Source organism: Leptonychotes weddellii, chromosome 8 (genome assembly GCF_054177405.1).
Source record: "Leptonychotes weddellii isolate Sample4059 chromosome 8, ASM5417740v2, whole genome shotgun sequence".
Lineage (NCBI taxonomy): Eukaryota > Metazoa > Chordata > Mammalia > Carnivora > Phocidae > Leptonychotes > Leptonychotes weddellii.
In genome coordinates this window covers 61,578,786-61,600,756 of record NC_138376.1, presented here as the reverse complement: position 1 = coordinate 61,600,756, position 21,971 = coordinate 61,578,786, and the positions used below count along the sequence as shown (strand labels likewise).

At 40.5% G+C, this 21,971-nt stretch overlaps 2 protein-coding genes across 7 annotated transcripts in view; one reads left to right on the top strand and one right to left on the bottom strand.

Annotated features, from left to right (window-relative positions):
* UBE3D (ubiquitin protein ligase E3D) overlaps nt 1-21,971 on the top strand; it is a 144,178-nt gene that overhangs the window by 2,014 nt on the left and 120,193 nt on the right. For all 6 annotated transcript variants that reach the window (XR_014147784.1, XM_081828594.1, XM_081828593.1 and 3 more), the window contains exons 2-3: nt 8,147-8,346; nt 11,551-11,641. Coding sequence is in view for 5 of the 6 variants with exons in the window: in XM_081828594.1 (XP_081684720.1) it covers nt 8,147-8,346; nt 11,551-11,641 (291 nt within the window). In the remaining variant the exon portion in view is untranslated. The remainder of the gene's footprint in view (nt 1-8,146; nt 8,347-11,550; nt 11,642-21,971) is intronic.
* LOC102740579 (elongin-B-like) lies at nt 6,669-7,927 on the bottom strand. The gene is given in 3 exon segments (XM_081827508.1): nt 6,669-6,826; nt 6,828-7,070; nt 7,922-7,927. Coding segments are annotated over 3 exon segments (360 nt in total). The 3' UTR covers nt 6,669-6,715.

The window sequence follows — 21,971 nt, the reverse complement described above, 5'->3', positions numbered from 1 at the left end:
TTGTTCGTGTCTTAAGAAATCTTTACTTACCTCAGGGTTGTAAAGTTTTTTCCTGTGTTTATTTTCTAGGAGTTAGTTTTAGCTTTTATATTTAGGTGAAATTCATTTTTTGTGTTTGGAACGAGATAGTCAAATTTCATTTTTTTTTTTTTTTCCTATAAGGATATCTGGTAGTTCCATCACTGTTAGTTTAAAAGAGTGTCATTTCTCCCATTGAAATAACACAATGTCTTTGTCAGAAAACCTTTGACTGTACTGTTTGGCATCACATATCTCTTTCTATCCTTTTACTGTTAACGTATGCCTTTATATATAAATTTTTTAAAAAGCATATGCTGGGTGGAGTTTTTCTGAGTCCATTCTGATAATCTCTGCATTTTAAACTTTTTAGTCTGTTTACAGTTACTGTAAATGATAATGATTTTTATTCTTGTTCCTAATCTTAAAAGAAATGTTTCTGATGAGGGAGCAGAAGGCTAGCTGATACCCTGCAATCTCCCCCTACCTCCCACTCTTGGGTAGGACGTGTGTGACATTCTTCCAGGAATCTCCCACTAAATGTTAATACCTTGCTAGAGGGGAAAGCAACCTTGGCTTGACAATGGCAAGACTTCTGATATCTTTTATCTTGTAGGTTGGAGCTCTTTAGCATATGAAAGTTCTTTTGAAACCTCCTTTTTCCTTACTTCCCCCAACTCCAGAGTATATAATCAGCCACTTCTCAAGACCTCCGTGTAGCAGCTTTTTCTGCCCACAGGTCCTGTCCCCATGCTTTAATAAACCACCATTTTGCACCAAAGACGTCTCAAGAATTCTTGGTCGTCAGCTCTGGACCTCACCCCACCAAACCTCACCTATATTCCAAAACCCCATCATTTCTAGCATTTTATCACTAGGTATGATGAAATTGACTTTTGGCGCATCTGTGTGGTAAATTGCATGTTTCCTTTCTATTCCTAGCATACTGTGGGTTTTAATCATTAATAGATACTATATTTTCTGTAATGATTTGTGCATGTATTGTGATGGTCATTTTTTTCCTTTCATATTTACATCTGTGAATTGCAATAGAAAAATCTGTTTATGTTAAGCCATTTTAGTATTCCTGGGGTAAACCTTGGCCATTCATTTATTCAGTCCACAGATGTTTACTGAGTTCCTATTCTCATCCCGAAAACTCAGATTCTAAGTGCTGGAATCCAGCTGTGAACAGTGACAAGGGCAAAGACAAATATACTTGGCTGTCGTTGAGCTTATAGTCTAATGGTGGCAGTGGGTGAGAGGTGAGCAGAAATTATACAAAATAAATAAAATATATGATATTGAATGGAGATAAGTACATAGAAAAAAATAAAACAAAAAGGGATAGGGAGAAAAAAGTATAACCCCTTACTCCAAATCAGAAAGCAACACTTGAGTAATAAACCAAAAGGGGAGAGGTTTAGAACTATATAATATGTGGTGAAAGACTGTTTCCCTCTGAGAGAATAGCAAGTTTGAAGGGGTGCCAAGTTCAGAGAGATGTGGGTGGGCTGGTGGAGCGCATAGTAAAGGGTCTTACAGAGGTATGTTAGTAAATGTTTAACAACCTGCATTCTGAGAAAGCCAATGAAACTAACAAAAAATCTTCCCGATTTGCAGAATTTACTGATTCCTGTGGTGTAGATATTTTCAGTATGGATGATGTCAAGCTACCAAAGTGAGGTCAACCAGTTTGCAATTTTGGAATTTTAACATCTGTCTCTAGTATATTACTGGGTCTTATGGGCCATTGAAAGAATTTTAGCTTGTACTCAGAGTGAGATGGGAAGTCATTGGATAGTTTCAAGCAGGGTGTGGTACCTGAAAGAATATAAGTTCACAGTGAAGAAAGCCTCAAGTATGGAAAAGGTGTGGACAGTTAGGATCGCAAATACTTTGTTTTTGGACAGTCTTTCAACCTTGAGAGTAAGTTACTGTCGCTCCTGAATACATTACTGTGAATTTCCTACAAATAAGAACATTCCCCCATATAACCACCATACACCCTTCAAAGCTGGGGAATAGGTTACTACCATCTTAACACTCAGACCTCACTCAAATTTTCCCACATGTCTACATAATACCTATAATAGCAAAAGAACCCAGTTCAGAATCATGCCTTGCAATTTCATTGTCGTGTTTCCTTAGTCTCTTAAAATTCGAAGAATTCTAAATTTCCCTTGACCTTCACAATCTTGACACTTTTGAAGATTACAGCCTTCCATTTGGGTTTGTTTCATGTTGCCTCAAGATTAGGTTCAGGTTATACATCTTTGGCGGGAATATCACAGAAGTGATGCTCTGTTCTCATTACATCCTATCAGGTGTCACATGAATTTGACTTATTCCATTAAAGTTCATATTAACTTTGAACATGTTGATAAGATGATGTCTGCCTTTGCCACCATAAAGGTATCTTTTTTTTTTTTTTTTTTTTTTTGAGGCTTTGACATTTTTATTTAGGAAAAGATTGAGTGCGAAGCTATAATGGTTCAACCTAAACCATCCCTTTTTAAATAGTGGAGTCAGTTTATGCAAAATATTTTTCCTTGTCTATAAAAAACAAATTGAACAGTGTTTTAATGATAAGGAAATACAAACATAGACTTTAGTCAATGTGCACTATCGTAAAAGAAATAGGATGGTCTTTCCCTTCCCCTCCCTCAGCCAAAGAAGAGAATACTGCAAACTTTAAGAACCCCACCGACTATCATCAGAGTACCTACAGAACAGGGGTAGCACAGGATGAAACTATTTCTCTATATTGCAGAAGGTAGAAGCGTGGATGCTCTGGCTTTACAAGTAAAATTAGCACAGGCAGGCAGAAGCTCCCAGTAAATACACACCGGAACGGGGGCCTCGGTGAAGTCGTCTGACCGCGTTACTTCTTTGACAGGAAAGAAGAAAGACAAATCTGAAGTGTAGTAAACGCGCGCACACACACACACACACACACACACACACACACACACAAACCTTTTGTCACATTTACAGGAATTCAAACCTTTTGTATTCCCATGCTCATGGGTAGTTTTGATATACACTGTAAAGAGCTGCAGTATTCAGGAAGAATACTGTAAGGTTGACAGAGGACAGGAGAATTCTTCATACTTCTGATATCTCAGATTTGCTGAGTCCAATAGCCAATTCTAACTCTTCCTACTCTTACTGATTCAGTTGGGCAAGACTCTTTTTCTCTTTATAATCAGTAAGTATTAACTGAAGAGGTCCTTTGTGACTATGTATAAATACCCTTGTTCCTCATCAGGCTTGCATTTTATTCATTCATTTATTTACATCAGTATGGACCCATGGTCTTCTTTTATTCATTGGGTTACTTATTTTTGCTCAAATTATACCAGATGTGTCCAGGGGGAGTCTCTTCAAGATGATTTTAATATGTTCCTATTATTCTTTTTTTAATATGTTCTTTTTAAATATGTTCCTGTTATTCTTTGATTTTTTTTCTTTGTTTCTTTCAACATGTTCCAGGCTCATCTCATTCTTTTCCTTTTCCATCCCTGGATGTAGTTATTTTTCCAAGGAACATTATTTTGTTCTGTGTATGTTCATTTTTTTAATTTTATTTTTTTAAAGATTTTATTTATTTGACAGAGACACAGTGAGAGAGGGAACACAAGCAGGGGGAGAGGGAGAAGCAGGCTTCCCTCTGAGCAGGGAGCCCGATGCAGGGCTCGATCCCAGGACCCTGGGAGCGTGACCTGAGCTGAAGGCAGACGCTTAACGACTGAGCCATCCAGGCGCCCCTGTTCATTTGTTTTAAAGTGGAAAATCACTAGGGCGCCTGGGTAGCACAGTTGGTTAAGCATCCGACTCTTGATTTTGGATCAGGTCACTATATCAGGGTCAGGGAATCGAGCCTTGCATTGGGCTCCCCGCTCAGCATGGAGTCTGCTTAAGATTCTCTCTCTCTGCCCCTTCCCCCAGCTTGCTTACACATGCGTGTGTGCTCTCTCTCAAATATACTTTAAAAAAAAAAAAGTAAAGTGGAAAATGACCTTTAGAAACCAAAATCTGAGCACAGAGTATCCTCATTACTATTGACGTGTCACTTTTTCCAGGCCCTAATGCACAAAACTAGAGTTGTGTATGTGACCTATCCATGATGTTTATGTACGAATGTATGCATGTGTATTTGTGTTCGTGTATAATACATCCTTCTACACACATATATATCTGTATTACTGTATCTCTATATGCATTGAAGACCATGGGTCCACAGAGGTATTTTCAATTCTAGTCTACCACTGTAGGATCCATTCTGATTTTTTTCCCTTTCCCTCTTTGTAACTCTTTTCTCCCACAGTGACAGTCCTGGCTTTCATTATTCTCATGACATACATTTATTTGGTCACTTCCCCTCTATGTAAGTAATCTCAGGCTGGCGTCCTTTGCTGCTTCCCTCACCCTCCCCACTCAGTGTTGACACCTTCCTCATCTGCCTGGGCTCTGTTATGGAATGAATTTTTGTGTTTTGTTTTGAAACCCTAACCCTCAGTATGATGGTATTAGGAAATGGGGCCTTTGGGAGATAATTGGGTTTAGATGAGGTCATGAGGGTGGAGCCACCATGATGAGATTAGTGCCCTTATAAGATGAAATACCAAAGCTGCTTCTCTTTGCAATATGAGGGTACAATGAGGACGTGGCTATCTGCAAGCCTGGTAGAGGGCTCTCAACAAGCGCCAAATTCCCTGGTGTCTTGATCTTGTACTTCTCAGCCATCAGAACCATAGGAAATGTGTGTTGTTTAAGCCCCCCAGTCTATGGTGTTTTGTTAGAGCAGCCTGAGCAGTCTGAGGCAGGCTCTGGAACCCTATGCTGACTTGCCACACCCCCTCCCCCTTAGATTTCTCCTCATCCCTCTTGAGATCTGACATCCCTGTGGGGTGGCTGTCCTCCTGGTGGATGCCCTCCTTCCTCACTCTGCTGGGTGTCTCACCTCTACCCCAGGCCACTGTGGTTCTCCCACACTTGCATCAATGCCTCCCTCCTTACTCAGCCCTCTAATTGGCTGAATTTTTCATGAAGGGGAAGAAGAGTGGTAAACCAGAGATGACGTGGGGCAGAGGCTTAGAAATGCAGTAACAGCCCTTGAGGCACTTCTAGTGCCAACGGCACAGTCCAGTTTGAAAATAAATGAAGTAGCAAAATGGACAAATTGTGTATCTTTAGAGCAATGTTCGGCAAACTATGGCCCATGGATCAAATCTAACCTGTGGCGTGTTTTGGTACAGTTTATGAGTTAAGAATGAATTTTACATAATTTAAGCATTGTGAAAAATAAAATACACAGTATAATATGCAACAGACCATATATGGCCTGCAAAACCTGAAATATATGCCATCTGGTCCTTCTGACCTCTTCTTTAGAGGAGGATTCTTTCTTTTTTTTTTTTTTTTTAAAGATTTTATTTATTTATTTGACACAGAGACACAGCGAGAGAGGAACACAAGCAGGGAGAGTGGGAGAGTGAGAAGCAGGCTTCTCGCCGAGCAGGGAGCCCAATACGGGGCTCGATCCCAGAACCCTGGGACCATGACCTGAGCCGAAGGCAGACGCTTAACGACTGAGCCACCCAGGCGCCCCTTAAACATCATTTCTTAAAACTAGACTTTTGACTCTGGGGCACCTGGGTAGCTCAGTCTGTTAAGTGTCTAGCTCTTGATCTCGGCTCATGTCATGCTCTCAGGGTCATGAGATCAAGCCCCACATCTGGCACCGCACTGAGCATGGAGCCTGCTTAAGATTCTGTTTCTCTCCCTCTCTCTCTGCCCCTCCCCCTGCCCATGCCCTCTCATGTTCTCTCTAAAAAAAAAAAAATAACTTTTGACTCAAGAGTTTGAGGATCTATTCCTTGGAAAAGACTCAGGTTCTTGCCAGTTAAGTTCAGGTCCATATGCTTTGAAAAGGAACTAGCCAGAAAATAATCTTAAGATTTTCTAAGGCAAGTTAAGAGGCCTAATCAAGATTCACCCCTGAACACATGGTATGATCTCTGTACTTAGATAATACTCAAGTAGATTGCCTGCCTTCTGTACTTAGGTGATTCCAAGTTGCTGGCCTGTCTCTGCTGTCTGCACTTAAAAGGGAGTCAGAGTGCACAGCACCTCTGTTACAATGCTAAGCGTATTTTAGCTTCATATGAGCATCGTTTCTCTATGTCTTCATCCCCTGTTGTACTTCCGGTGCCTGGTGGACAGGGAATGGACTGTGTTTTACTCTCGGTTGCTTATACCAAGAGATTTGTGTTTGTAGTGAATTAGACTAGCCAGTGCTTTCATATCTGGTATTCATACATCTCTAGATTGTTTTATTTTTTTTTTTTAATTTTTAAAATTGGCAAGAAGTTTTTTTCTCCTGTTCCTTTTGTTTTGTGTAATCCTGGTCTCCTTATCAAAATCCTGTATATCAAATGACAATACTTTATTGTAAGTAAAATACAGCATCATTGTAACGCTATCTCAGAAGCAAGAATATTTCCCTGGCTCATCCATTTACTGTTCAAATAGCAGTGCTTGACCTGTGATAGTCACTGCAGCCCTCCGTGTGTTTCCATAGTATTCTCTATTTATCATGAACAAGTATAATGTAGTTTTTGTTTTTTGTGTTTTTTGACAGCCATATCTCTTTTGGAGGGGATAGGGCACTGGGGGTGGGCCCGGGACACCCCTACCGCGCCGCACGTTCGTTGGCGCTGCTTCCTGAGCCCTGTGGCTTCATCACAGTAGGCAGCTCAGGAAGGCTGGAGAAGGGGCCTTGAACCATTCATGTGAATGGGGAGAGCTGCTTAGGAGACCAGGCCCACAGGAGCTGGGGCCTGCGGCCACACCGTCCAGCTGGTGAAGCCACACTCTCCCACTGTCTTGCCGTCATCCAGAAGCTGGTCATCCTTGCACAGCTGCTGCTCATTGGGCGGCCACTTGAGGATGCCCTGGAGGATGCGCTTCAGCCTGAACATGGTGCTCCACTCCTTGGTGTCCTTGAAGATGGTGGTCCTGTGGTTCCGGATTATGAGGAACCTGTCCTGGGGGTGGTGGGCTGCCCACCCCCTCCCAGTGTGGCCTGCTGCTCCCAGCCCCCGCCCAGCCAGTACAATGTTGTTTTAATGCTCCCCTGATCATTCCTGTTTACTTGCCTGTGCCCTACTTGGGGTGGGGGGTGGGGGGTGAGGGGTCGAGAAGGTATCTTGTTTATGGTTGTATTCCCAGTACCTGACATATTACAGAACTCAGAAAAGCTATATTGAATGAATGAGAGAGAGGGTGAATGAATGTACAAACCATGCTAGGGTCAAGGGATGCAAAGATGAATAAGCCACTGTCTTAGGCTGCCTTGAATCCTCTTGCCAAAATATTTTAAAGAACAAGTGCATGATGTACGACAGGCCAGCATTAGATTGTGCTGATTCAAAGAACCTGAAGTTGGGGACATGTGTGGGAGGAAATAGGGGGCTTTAGGAAATGGAAGGTGGGCTGTGTGAGCAGAATGGTTCTGGGAGCAACCCCAGGAATGTCCAGGTTGGAGTAGCTGCAGGAAGCATTAGGATAGAGAATTGGGGCTCAGCAATGGAGAAAAGTACACATTTAAAAATGCATCATTGGGGGCGCCTGGATGGCTCAGTCATTAAGCGTCTGCCTTTGGCTCAGGTCATGATCCCAGGGTCCTGGGATCGAGCCCCGCATCGGGCTCCCTGCTCAGCGGGAAGCCTGCTTCCCCCTCTCCCAGTCCCCCTGCTTGTGTTCCCTCTGTCGCTGTGTCTCTCTCTGTCAAATAAATAAATAAATAAAAGTCTAAAAGAAATTAAAAATAAAAAAATAAAATAAAAATGCATCATTGCCCCAAAAAAAGTCAAGAATAAAAAATATGTTCCAAAACCTTCATGTTACGGTGACAGTGAAAAGTATTCTCTGACCTGATCTAAATCTTACATAGAATGATTTCCTTTTTGATCTATTCACTGCTATTTTTTGGGGGGGACAGTGACTTTAGACCATTTATTGAAGAGGAACAGAGAGATCCTTGGCCGTTTTTGCCTGTTTGATCATGTGGTTTTCATCAGTGAGAGGTAATTTTTTGGTGTGTTTTGTTTTTAATCACCAGGGAGCCTAAAGAAGGAGGTATGCCCATGGATATTTCTCTAGCGCCCTGCTCACTCCGGGTGAAGACCCCGGAAGGCTGCACAGAGCTCCAGCTTCCAGCAGAGGTCAGGCTCGTGCCTTCCTCCTGCCGCGGGCTGCAGTACGTCCCGGGAGATGGACTGCACCTGCGGGTGCAGGTGCAGGCAGAACCCGACGACACCAGTGAGTGATCCCAGTGCTCCTGCTCCTGCATTTAGTTTTTCATTGTAGATCAAAGGTGATTTTTCCTTTGAAAAGTTGACCTTTTCCCAGGTGGAAAAGACTGTTCAGCAGCACCATGGAAAGAGCTGGTCAGAAGGTTCTTTGTCAGCTCTGCCACTAGCTGTGCAGTTGAGCATGCCACCTAACCTTTCTGGAGCTTTGTTCTGTAGGCTGGGGGGGCGGTGTCGGGGGGGGGGGGTGAAGCAGTTAGTGTTTTTTTTTCCCTCCTAGTAGATTTTATTTTTTAGAGCAGTTTTAGGTTCACAGCAAAATTAGCAGAAGACACAGAGATTTCCCATATAACCCCTGCTTTGTTTCTTTAACTGTAAAATTACCAAGCTCACAGGGTTGATAGGAAGATGAAATCAGATGGCAGTTGTACAAGACCTGGTGGATTTTGAAGCATTACATAGAAATTCATCCATTCAACAAACACTGCCCTACACTGTGTGTTAGGCTTTGATCTAGGTGCTAGGGATACAGAAGTGAAAAGGCTGGGAAGGCCTCTGCCTTTAGGGAGCTTATGTTCTCGTGGGTGGGAACAGATAATGAACAAATAAGTTGCTTGGATACAGAAAAAAGTGCTCTGGTCAAAGAGGAGGAGAGTAATGGGATAAGGAGTGACTAGGGTGAAAGGTGCTCAGGGAAGGCTTCCCTCTGAGGAGGGGTAATATGTAGCCAGAGAACTGAATGCTGGAAATGATCCAATCCATGCAGAGACATTTCCAAAGAGAACAGTATATATACAGATCCTGAAATTGAGTTTGATGCATAATTTGATTTTGACTATTGCTATGCCTGTTATATTTCTAGTATTTTGTTATTGCCACATTGATTCAGTAAGATGGTAGAAATGTTTCTCAGAATAACTTATTGAATAAAATTATTGGCTCATTGCATCTCTTCACATGTAAGTAATGTGCTTCACAGGATGAAAAATGATGTGAAAGGGAAACAGGCTGTAACAGACCGTGAGATGCTCCTTATCAGGAGAGGATTATGATTCTTTCAACTGCACCCTGAGGCTTTGTGGCTGCCTCATCTCTACTAAGCCGTTCATTTGAGCTGCGTGGAGCCTCGAGGTGGGGTCAGCAGGGTGGATTTGAAGAGCCATGTAGGAGATGTGGAGCATTCCCCTGAGTTCTTGCTGCTTTATTCATTGGAGAGTAATTTTTGCTCAAGTCCTAAATTAGTGAATCACTAGTCTTGAGTTGGGCAGAGTTGGATTTAGGAACAAGGTGTAAGGAACCGAAATGTCATGGAGCTTAAGTGACATATCCACATGCTAAGAATGACTACTGTAATAACCATGGAAAGAAGAATGGGGTCACCAAGATGGGAAATAGACTGACAATGGAAACTGGGCAAAGGCGGGCACGAAAGCCACACTGGGGTGTTTTCAGATCTGCCAGTTTTCTGGATTTGGATTTTAGGTCCCATACTGAGGAGGTGGTATGGAGGCCTTCTAGAGACACAGTTGGTTTGTCGCCTGCCCGTCTTCTGTAACAGTTAATAAATAGCAAAACTTGAATTAGTAAAGAAAATTTAAATCAGCAAGCATGATTGTTTCACTGTAACTGTAGGACACAATAAGTTGACTGCTGAAATGTTGGTTTGCATATTGCTTGCATTCCATTGGTCTGCTGTGGCTTTACACTTAAAACATTTTACTCAAATATCTGAAAAGGAAGACTTTCAAAGCCCTGTTCTGCAGTGCGTGAAAGGGTATGCAAAATAGATCTCAGTACTTAATAGCTTTAGTGCTTTCCACATAATAGGTGGTGAGTAAATATTTGCTGAATGAATAAATACCAGATTGATGCATACTGATGCTGACTTGAATCAAAATGTAGTGTAGGAAGCGACTTGATATTTTTAGCATTCAGTTGTATTTTGAGGTTTTTAAGAAGTTGACTTTTCAACTATAAATGTTCTTTTAAGGACTACAGTAAGCCTATTGTTGTGCTGTTCTGAATGTAACATAGGTCAGATCATGACCCTTGACACGGACATGGCTACAGTAAAGTCTGAGACAGCACCAGCATTAGACTCATCCACAGGGGGCAGTACTCTCCCATGATGCCACCTTGTCAGGAATTCTGACTTGAACTTGATCATGCTGGGTGACCAGCAGGGGGGAGTGTTTCTCTGAAAATTTGTTTATTGGTTTGGAAAAGAATGGATGACTTAACCCAGGTCTACTTATTATCTGCTCAAAATTAAAGAATACTGTTTATTTCACCTTAGTGCTACAGGGATTGTCAGATACCCCTAGAAATTAAAAGGATGAATTTTTAATTGCCGAGGCTTAAACTTTCTACGAAACATCAGTCTTTAAAATCTTAACATATGTACAAAGTAACATAAACCAAGTTCAAATTGCTTGGTTCTAATGAGTATGACCTCATTTCTTTAAGGTGTTTTTTTTTTTTTTTTTATGGACAGATATTTTTGTGTGTGGGTTTTTTGTTTTGGGGGAGTCTTTTTGAAATGAAAGTTTCCTTTCTTCATGAATAAAATAATGGAAACTAAGGGAATGCTGTGCTTCATATAATGTGGGAAATAACATTTTTCCACAGCTTTAATCAGAAATTGAGTTTTGCTCTTAGAAGATTGAATTCTTCTTAGGAGCTATTCCATTCCCAGGAACCTGTCCAATAAAGACCAGTTTCAAGATGATTCTTGTTTTATGTACTGGTAATAGGGCAGAGTGGACATAGACTTTGTTTAAATTAAATTAAACTTAAATTTGAGGGGTAGAAGCTGCAGTCATACCGATGAAAACTGGACGGAGGACATAGCCTCCGAGGAAGGCTGAGGATGGTGAGGCCCCCTGTAGTGAGCTTGATGTGAAAGTAATCGCCCTCTTTCTTCTTCCTTAATGTTGGTATTTATGGAATGAGTGAAATAACTCAGTGGTATGTTGCAGGGATAATCTAGGGCCATACCTAGCTCTGAAACACTTAGCACAATCTGTTGTTTTTGAGAACACGTCACAATATTTGCTTCTCGTTGAGTCATCAGATAATGCTAGTTAAATGTGTACTTCTGGGTGGATCGTAAACAGTGTTTATTGACAGTAATTTATTGTGGCTGTTAAACTCTTTATGTTAATATATTTGTCCCACACTTCTGAGATTTGCTCTTTCATCAATTTCTCTTTAGAACTGATTTCAGTGTTTAATCAAAGCTCACAAGCCCAAGGATGTTGCACATTTTATTGCCAGTCCTGCGGTGAAGTCGTAATAAGGAACAGGTAAGGAATGTATTTTACACTGATTAATTCTGTGCCTGGCAATGGTTTTCTTCTTTTCTATCAGAATTTTTGAAGTAATTACCAGGGGAGCTGTATATGGCCTTAAAATGAGAGCCAGCTTAATGTCACTTTGAGCAAAATCAACCCTAAAACTCTCCAGCAATCATAGAGCAGTTAGACCTTCTAAAGGAGACAAAGGGGAACATAGCATGCTGGCTTTGAGGGAGGAAGGCTTATCTTGATGGAAGCCTGTGTTGATCACCGAAGCATGTCTCTTCTGAAGAGAGGGGCTCTGGTGCATGTTTTATCCATCATGTTGGTGAATGAGATTTCTTCCACAATAAGTGAATTTTCTAAATCCCAGAGGCTCTTGCAACACAACTTTTTATTTGAACTATTTCTGTTAGTCCCTTTCTAAAATCCATTTCCTATTTCCCTGCTTATTAAAACAGAGCATACAGAGCACAAATTAACCTTTTCTTGATGATTAGGTTAATCTTATTACCTGTTCTTGCAGTGTGGTGTGATTACTCTGTTGAGATGGCAAAGGACCCTTTGTATTCCCAAGGTGTCTCTTTTTATTATTTTTTCCATCTTCTCCTTTCCTTCTGTCATCCTACTTGTTTCCTGGGCACAAAGCCTTTCCCCTGAATATTCAGTTTCTAATCACTCATAGGTTGGAAAGACAGATCAAAACCTTACTGTTGTTAACAGTCCTTACAGAAAGAAGTTAGATTTCTTCATTAGATATATTTCCACTGAGCCAGGTGCCTGAGACTTATCTGGGGATGGATCCTTCTCCATATCTGAAACCTGCTCCTCTTTCAGTGTTCCTAGTCTCAATGAATGTCAGACCTCTACCTGCAGAGAGCTTCCTCTCTCCCCTGGGGTGTGCCTCATACTCCCTCTCTCCCTCTGGTTAGGTCCTACCTGAATTCATCTGACAGGGTATCTATTGCCAGGAGCCTTCCCCGCGCCCTGGGTTGGTTTATGTGCTCCTCCAAGGTTTATTTGCCTGTCTTCCCAATTGAGCTGTAGGTTCTGGGGTTGGAGTAGTCTTACTGACCTATATCCCTTATCCCCACTCATATTTAGAGTGCAATGTAGGGTAGCGGCTAGTGGTATAGACTCAGAAGCCAGACTGTCTGGTTTGCATCCACCATTTACTAGCTGTGACTCTGGGCAAGTTACTTAATTAACCACTTCATGCCTCAATTTCCCTATTACAAAAGTATAGATGACAATAGGAGCTACCTCATGGGGTTGTTTAAGGGTTTATAGCAGTGCCTGGCACATGGTAGGCATTCAGTATATGATGGCTACCACTATAATTATTATTTTTATCATCCCTAGCATCATCACCATCAGCCCCAGAATCAGGCCACAGTGCCTGAAGAATAGTGTACTCTCAATAAATTCTTCCTGGGTTGAATTGAATAAACAGTAGGGTGCTTATTTTGGCCTCCCACCAGCCTTTCTTGCTTACTTTCTGATTGGCAGTGCCCCAGGTAGATGAGATCATGGAAAGTTACCCTAGTATAAGTGGGGGGATTGTGAATGGAGCACCTCCGAATGATTATCTTGGGTAAGAGATGAGGTGACTAAATCCACAGAAGAGAGGAGAATGTCCTTGCTCAGATTACCTATGGGCTGAAGTTGCTGCAGAGTATGCAGTCCGTGACAGACCTACTGTAGCCTGAAATGTCCAGAGGATTCCAATTTGCATTGTAGTTAAACCCAGAAACTTCTCCTTCTCTCAGTCTATTTCAGGCTTTGGTTGAATTTTCACATGAAGTTTCTGAAACATGCATGCCTCTACAACAATGGGATGACTTAGAAGTCACAGGAAGAGCAAGTTAAATGCAGTGTAGCACTATTTCCTGGTACTACTCCCTGTAAAGGATATGCTCATCCATTATTGGCTGATATTTGTGTTTCATTGGAAAGGATGATGATATAAAAAATGGTTACCTGTAGTGATTTTTCCTATGCAGGAACTATATCTTCTGTTTTGTGTCAATTCTTTTTCTTTTTCTTTCTTTTTTTTTTAAAGATTTTATTTATTTATTGAGAGTGAGAGAGAGAGAGAGCACAAGAGAGGGGAGCGGGAGAGGGAGAAGCAGACTCCCTGCTGAGCAAGGAGCCTGATGCGGGACTTGATCCCGGGACTCCAGGATCATGACCTGAGCCGAAGGCAGTTGCTTAACCAACTGAGCCACCCAGGCGCCCTGTGTCAATTCTTTTTCTGATCGTGGAATTGAGAACCAGAAGAAGGGCTCACAGGTGAACCTGGAAGGACAGTTTCAGTCTCCCTAACCGTGACCCTCTGGAGGCTGTGTGGTGTAAAGCAGGAGTGGGAGAATGGGACCTTGGGTTGGAACTCCAGCTTCACCACTTAGTAGCTGGGTAACCTTGTCCATGTCACCTCAGCTGCTGCTTAAGTAGACATAAGGAGTCGTCTTAGACATGTCAAGAGACAGGATCTTGGTGATGGAGAAGACTTCAGAGCTTATTTAGGCCTAACTCCCATTCTAAACAGGCACCCTTTATTGGATTTCTTCCTCTTCTTTGTAAAAATTCAAACCTGACCTATCACTTTCCTGCTTAAAATTCTATAATGCTTCCGATTTGTGTTTCTTCTTAAGTAGACATAATAAGGCCTATTTTACAAACTTGTCAGAAGAGTTAAAGGCTGTCATATATATAATAGCAAAAGCTTGACAAGCTCTTTTTAATTGGTTTTATAGACTCCTTCCACCCCCTTTTCCATGTTGGTCTTTATTAGCAAACTAGCAAATGATCTTGTTTAGTGTGTCAAGTCTTTTTGATTCAGGACTCTATTTTTGAGGTGTGCCAGGGAAATGACCCTCCTTTCTCCCTTTTTCTTTTTGAGAAGATAAACATGGACTTGACTTAGCCCTTGCCTCGCTTAAACAAGGTTTACCTGGAAGCCTTTTCCTGTCACACCTGTGTGTCTGGCAAGTGTATGCCTCTTGAACAATGCAGAGAAATCCTTAGTGGGAAAGTCAAGGCTTTACTGACATTTCACTCTTAGGCAGCATGCCCCATGCCTGTTTGTTGGAAAAACAAGCATTCTCCAGTATCTGCACAAGGATTTCATGTTGACTTTTTATATTAAACTCAGTGGTCTTCTCATTTCTCACTCAGTTATCTGTGGGTAGTAAGGACATCTTTTGTGCTTGTTAAATAGAAAACAAAACCAAAAGAGGCTTGTGTGTTCTATAATCAAAACCAACTAATTGTAAGCATCTTTTCCAGGAGGGTGTCTTGGGATAGGTTGATTTATCTGTACTGGGAACTCTTCTAATAAGAGGAGGGAGAAGAGTGAAGATCTGCTTAGTGGCTAGCCTTATTATATGGCAATAAGTAAGTCACTTCAATTTTCTAGGCCTCAGTTACCTTATCTGTAAAATGAGGAGTTGGATTAGATACAACTATGGGAGTCCTACCACCAGAAAATTCTGTGATTAGTGAACCTCATAAAGTTGTACCTTGGGTTCTGTGATTCATGGTCATTTGGGTAGTGCAAGACTAATCCTTGTTCCTTTTTTTCTTTATTGAAAAAATTTCTCATAAAGCAAATTATAGAAATGAGGTGCAGAGGACTCTTTAATCTATTAAGACTCATTAATGGCTTTTAATACCTATTAGAATCAAGGTGCATGAAATCTGCTAATTATTAAGCAGTCTTTTTCTTAATTTAGGAACATGTGATCTTAGCCATTTGTTTTGGTTATTTGAAAATAAATAATGCTTCATTTCCTTGCCATAAAATTCTCCAGTTTACATTTTTACCAGTTCAGAGTATTTGTGTAAAAATTGTCTGACCAGGGGCACCTGGATGGCTCAGTCACTTAAGCATCTGACTCTTGATTTCGGCTCAGGGTCTTGAGATCGAGCCCCACATCGGGCTCCACACACAGCATGGAGCCTGCTTGAGATTCTCTCTCTTCTTTTCCCTCTGCCCCTTCCCCTGCTCTCCCTCTCTAAAAAAAAAAAAATTGAACATACACAGTTTTTGGTTATGCTATTGATTATGCTCTTATTGAGACTAACAGGCCCTAATATCAGGTAACAATAATGACAAAATTTACTTTTTTGAAAATAGTCTCAGAAACAGCTGAATGGTCATCGTGTTTAGAATTTGTTTGTATCTCCTAGGAATAAATTCATGCCAAACTTGAGTTATATCAGTTAGCCAAACAGACTTTCAAACATAAAAGCTTTTGATTTTCTGTCCATTTGCGAGGTCTCCTAAGGTCTCTGGACAGGCCTTCCTCATTCCACCTTCACCAGCAGAGCTGGGTGTTAGCCCAGCAGTTAAGGGAGGCCTAGGAAACTCTAGAAGGAAACAAGTAGAATGGACTTTATGGAAACATAAGAGATGTCAGAATATCCAACCAGTTGGTCCACTTGACAGACCAGCTATAATTAGAGTCTGAAAATAACTACTCTGAATGCAGTCACTTTTCTCTGAAAGAGAACAAAGAGGCGGAAAAAGAGTACAGGCACAAATTGGATTGTTGGTAATATTGTACAAATTTTTGGAAAAAAAAGGATAGTACTTTTATGGTCTAACTGTACTATGTACATAATGGTAGTAAGATGCAAAGCTTGGTTCATAGGATTTGTCGTCTACCAGTTGGATATTACCAGTTGAGTTTATCTAAATTTTGGCAGCCATATTTTGAGCTTTAGATGTTTGATGTTGTTCTTAATGTTCTTAACGTCCACTTGGTTATAATCCAATCTGTAAAAGCTCGATGTTATTACCATTGTTATTGTCACTGAATAATGGCTCATTTTAAAGTTCAGGGGCATTCATTTTCTTGTCTACATGTTTAAGTTTTGAATAATCATCATCAAGCAGTAGTATTGATTAACATTGTGTATTTTATTTGTCCCTAAAGCTTGTGGTTAAGATGCATTAAAAATAACTAGCAAAGTTTAATTTATTATAAATTAACATTTATTATAATTTATTATAAATTTACATGTGTTCATGTTATTTTAAGCTGAGAGATAATTCAAGAAATCATTTCATTCTTTTTCTGAGCTTTGGCAGGTTTTTACCTAAAAACTGCCTTGAAAAAAAATGGTATCTATTTATTTTGAAAGTTCTCTTGGGAAGTAGATCATATCAAAGTTTCGGGGTTTTTGACAGATATACTTTGAGTAGAGCTGTGATTATAATACATTCTCTCTTCTAAAAGGTTTTATGTTTTTCAAAATATCAGAAAAATTCTTTCTGTTGTAAAAACACTTTTATCTTTGCAATGACTTATGAATTAGGCACTTTCTTGCTCCTGATGTCTTATGTAGATAGTTATGGGATATTAATAAAGCTTTTATTCACTGTGATATGGGGTCAAGTTCAGTTTGAAATATCACATTTTGTGCTAGTATGCATCAAGTCTCCCATATTTCTGTCAGTCTTGGTGCAGTTTCATTTCTGTGATTGTGTCTGAGATTTTGGCATGGGTGTCTTTTACACTGTATTGAGGCTCTGTTCATTGGCACTACATGCAGAATGTCAAGAGATAGAGAATCTTAGTGATGGAGAAGATTTAGGAGCCTATTTAGGCCTGCCTCCCACTCTAAACAGGTACTCTTACTTGCTTCTTTGTAAAAATTCAAACCTGACCTCTTGCTTCCCTGCTTAAAATTCTGTAATGCTTTCCACCTATCTACAGAAACCAGTCCCTACCCCTTAGTTTGGCATGTAACACCCCACACAGTTTGCCACCATCCCACCTTCCCAGTCTCCTTTTCTGATGTTCTGCATTGTCAGGGGAGGGAACATATTCCAAGGGAAAGAATTCAGTTTTGGAGCCCGGAAGACCTGGGTTAAGATCCTGCTTTTGTTCATCACCTCTGGTTCTGTGAACTTATACAGATATTTAACATTTCTGAGCCTATCTTTCCTCCTCTGTAGCAGGGGAATAGAAATTCTTACCTCACAAAGTTGTAGTAAGCATTAAACAGAATAAAGTGTGTGTAGTGCCCACCTGAGGTCTTGTGAAATTCAGTTAAATATGCAGACTCACAGGGCGTCTAGGTGGCTCAGTCAGTTAAGCATCTGCCTTCAGCTCAGGTCATGATCCTGGGGTCCTGGGATTGAGCCCCGCGTCAGGCTCAGCAGGGAGTCTGCTTCTCCCTCTCCCCCTGCCCCTCCCCCTGCTCATGCTCTCTCTCACTCTCTATCTCAAATAAATAAATAAAATCTGCAGGCTCACAGTACTACCACAGGCCACATTTCTTGCCAGCTTGCCAGCAGGGCAGCATCAAAAGTTCCTCTCAGCAGGGGTCCTGCTGCAGTTGAAGCAAGTGACAGCTCACATACCCGTCGGGGGACTCTTGTCTTCCCATGTGACACAGTTCCAGGTACAAAGCTCAAGATCCATAATCAAGCAGGTGCGGGAGCTACCCTGAGAAGAAGCCTCATGACCTAAGCAGCCCGTATCTCTTGTAACAATTCTTTGGCATAGTTTCTAGAGTTCCTTGCAAAGGACCGCATTCAGGCAAGTCCCAAGCATGGCACCCTCATCAGATATTTGCAGCTCACTCATACTTCCTTTCAGTCCAGATGCAGTTTACCGGTCAGGGTTCATTTTTACCATAAGCGATGTTGCCTAGCAATATAATTCTTGCCTACCATCTACCTGGTTTCCAGGGCAACAGAGCTCCGTGGTTAAATCAAAGGTAAGATTCTCAAGCAGCAAGGGGAAAGGTTTGTTAACCCTTTCATCCCAGTATGTGACAGACCCAACCAGGGGCCTCACGTGTTATAGTTATCAAAATGTGCTTATTCATTCCTTTAACAAGTATTTAAGAACTTATACTGAGTCAGGCACTGTGCCAGACACTAGGAATATGGTGCTCATCTTTATATTGTTAACTCTCCTCTCCCCCCCCTCCCCCCCGTGATACCCTTAATTCCTTTCATTGTCAGAAGAACTATTTTTCCTTCGAAGGTCAGCTCAGGTATTACTTCTCTGAAATCCATGTCCACTCTACTCCCTTAGCACTTTGTATTTATTTCCCTGAATTTGTGGGTTGGTTTTGTGAATTCATGAATTCCCTGAAGTAATATGCAGATTTTGTGTGCATGTGGGAATGTATATTTGAAGAAAGGGCGAAAACTTTTGTTAAATTTTCAGGGGGGTCTAACCAGCCCCCTTTGGATTTAGAACCATTACTTTGTTATGAACATTTATTATATTTATTTTATAAGGTTTTATTATTTGCTCATAGGTCTATATCTCCTACTAGAACCCTGAGTACCTTGAGAGGCGGAACTGTGTGTATTAATATTTTGTGTCAACAGAGTACCTGTTTCATAGAAGACTTTTAGAAAATGGATATTGAAAGAATCACTTAATATCCTAAACAGGCTCAGCAGCTTGAGTGATGCTATTAGTGAACATTTCCTAATTTGAAAGAGAAAGTTCTTCCTTATGTTAAACCAAAATCAGCCTTTCTTCTTCCTAACTTTGTCCTCTGGATTTATAAATTAAATGTCTACTCTCTTCCATATTGTAATTGCCTTTTTTTTAAAAAAAAAAAAGATGGACACATTTTAGTATATTTTACTTTTATATTGATGTAAGAACAGTAAGAAAGAGATCTAGAAGAATGACCATTAAACAGTAATAGAGGGAATCACATATTCACAAATGCCCCCCCCCATCCCTGATCAAATAGCCAACCAATCCATGAGTGTACTTGCTGGCAGGGCTCCAGGTGGAATGTTTGAGGGTTCCCTGGGTTTGTTGTTGCTGGTGGATCCAGAATTACTGGGCAGAGGCCTGTGGCGGGTCTTGGCTTTGGGCTGATACTTGAGAAGCTGGGTGAGGTGGTAATGGAGATGCTGCTCAAAGACCTGCTTCCACAGTTCCCGTCCAGAGACTCCAGTGGGAGAAAGTGGTGTGTTCACCTGTCATTTCCTTATTGGTGGTTCTTTTTTTTTTTTAAGTTTTTATTTAAATTTCAGTTAGCTAGCATACAGTGTAATATTAGTTTCAAATGTACAATGTAGTGATTCAGCACTTCCCTACAACACCCGGTGCTCATCACAACAATCCCCATCACCTACTTAACCCATCCCCTTACTCCCCTCCCCTCTGGTAACCATCAGTTTGTTCTTTGTAGTTAAGAGTCTTTTTATGAGACTTATAGTTGAGGAGATCAAAGAAAAAGGGCTAACATGGGGGAAATCGTTAAAAAAATAATACATTTGCATCTCAAATATTTTAACTTAAAACATGCAAATGTAGATTAATTTACTAATATTTTATTATGGAACCAATATCTTTTTGTTGAACATGACTCCACTGTTGAGTAGCTTTTTTTTATTATCAGGTATTTCATCCAAAATTCATCATCTACAATTTCTAGTTTGTGTTTTCTTAAATGGAATGAGAAGTAACACAGTCTTAAAGCAGTGGAATTGTAGACTTCTTCTAGATTTTTACTCTTCCTCCCTTTCTCCAATGTTCTGTAATTGTATCTCCCATGTCTTGCCAGTTAATTTTTTTTTTTTTTTTTACAACTGGCTTTCATTTTAGTCTGAAATCTTTAGTTTCAGGGGAATAGCAATTCATATTTCCTTTGTTTACACACTATTAAATTATGTAACTGAAATAAGGTATAAGTGGCATAAACAGGTCTGTAATCAAATACAGTTGACTCTCAGCACATGTTTCTGTGCATAGGAACAGAGGTGTGCAAGTATTCAGGCTGCTTTAAGCATTCACACTGCTCATGGGCATTAGGAAGACCACGAACATGTTTTTATTCTCAGTTTTTCTCAGGATTAATTATTTTGAAGTTTCTCATCATCCTGCCCATGTTTCTTCTCCTCTTAGACTACGGATCTCCCTAATTTAGAGTAGAATAGAGGTAAATCATGTTTAGCTTTTCTTCTGATAAAGTCCGAGGTATCTCTTGTTGTCCAGAAAAAAAATGAAACCATTGAAAAAAAAAACTGGTAGCAAATATAAGGGTCTACTTAATTATAAGGCTCTTTTAAGCATAAAAAATAATAATAGAGTGGAGCTCAATTTCTTTCCCCTTGAGTGTGATCTGGGCTTAGTGATTCACTTCCAAGGAATAGAGTATGCAAAGGGAGGGATAGTAGCTTTATTGGTGGAGAAACCTGGTAGATACCACCCTGGCCAAATGTGCAAGTTTAACAGCACCAGTGATAAGTCATATTGATTGAGAGAGTGTACCCTCTGATAAGATGTGCTGAGAAGGTCACTTCACTTCTGTGGTATTCTTTCCCAAACCCATAACCCCAGTCTAATCTTGAGAAAGCATCAGACAAACTTAAATTGAGGGATATTCTGTGAAACACCAGACCACTGCTCTTCAAAAATTTCAAGGTCCTAAAAAATAAGGACAGACTAAGAAAATGTAGCAGACTAAAGGAGACTAGGGAAACATGATGACTAACGGCAGTGTGTTATCTTGAATTGGTTCCTAGATCAAAGGTAAAAAAAGGACATTAATGGAAAAACTAGGGAAATCCAGATAAAGTTTGTAGTTTTGACAAATCTTCCGTGGTTATAACATAAGATGTTAACCTTAGAGAAAGCTGGGTGGAGTGTATATGAGGACTGTCTGTACTGTTTTTTAACTTTTCTGTAAATTTAAAATTACTCCCAAAAAAAAGGTTATTGAAAAATAATTAATGGGAGAAATCACAGAAGAAAGGGTTAGGTAATTTGAAATTTAAGACAAACCAAATTAAAGGGCAGTAACACTGAAAAGGTATTTGTCACAGATGATGGATAAAGTGCTAATATTCTTAAGATAGAATATACTTTTAAAAATTAGTAAGAATATACTAACACCTCATTGGAAAATAGTCACTGATCACAACTCACAGAAGAAACACGCTGGTCAATAAATATGAAAGCCAGTTCAATCTCACTAGTAATTAAAGAGTTGCCAATTAAAACAGTATATATGGAGAATATTTTCACCCCTTACATGGAAAAGTGATAGTATTCAATTCTGAAGAAGGTAAGTAGAAGAATTAGAGATTCATATAGCCTTTCTGAAAAGCAGTTTGCCAATATGTGTGGGGTTTTAAAATATGGATATCAGGGCGCCTGGGTGGCTCAGTTGGTTAAGCGACTGCCTTCGGCTCAGGTCATGATCCTGGAGTCCCGGGATCGAGTCCCGCATCGGGCTCCCTGCTCGGCAGGGAGCCTGCTTCTGCCTCTGACCCTCCCCCCTCTCATGTGCTCTCTCTTTCTCATTCTCTCTGTCTCAAATAAATAAATAAAATCTTTAAAAAAAA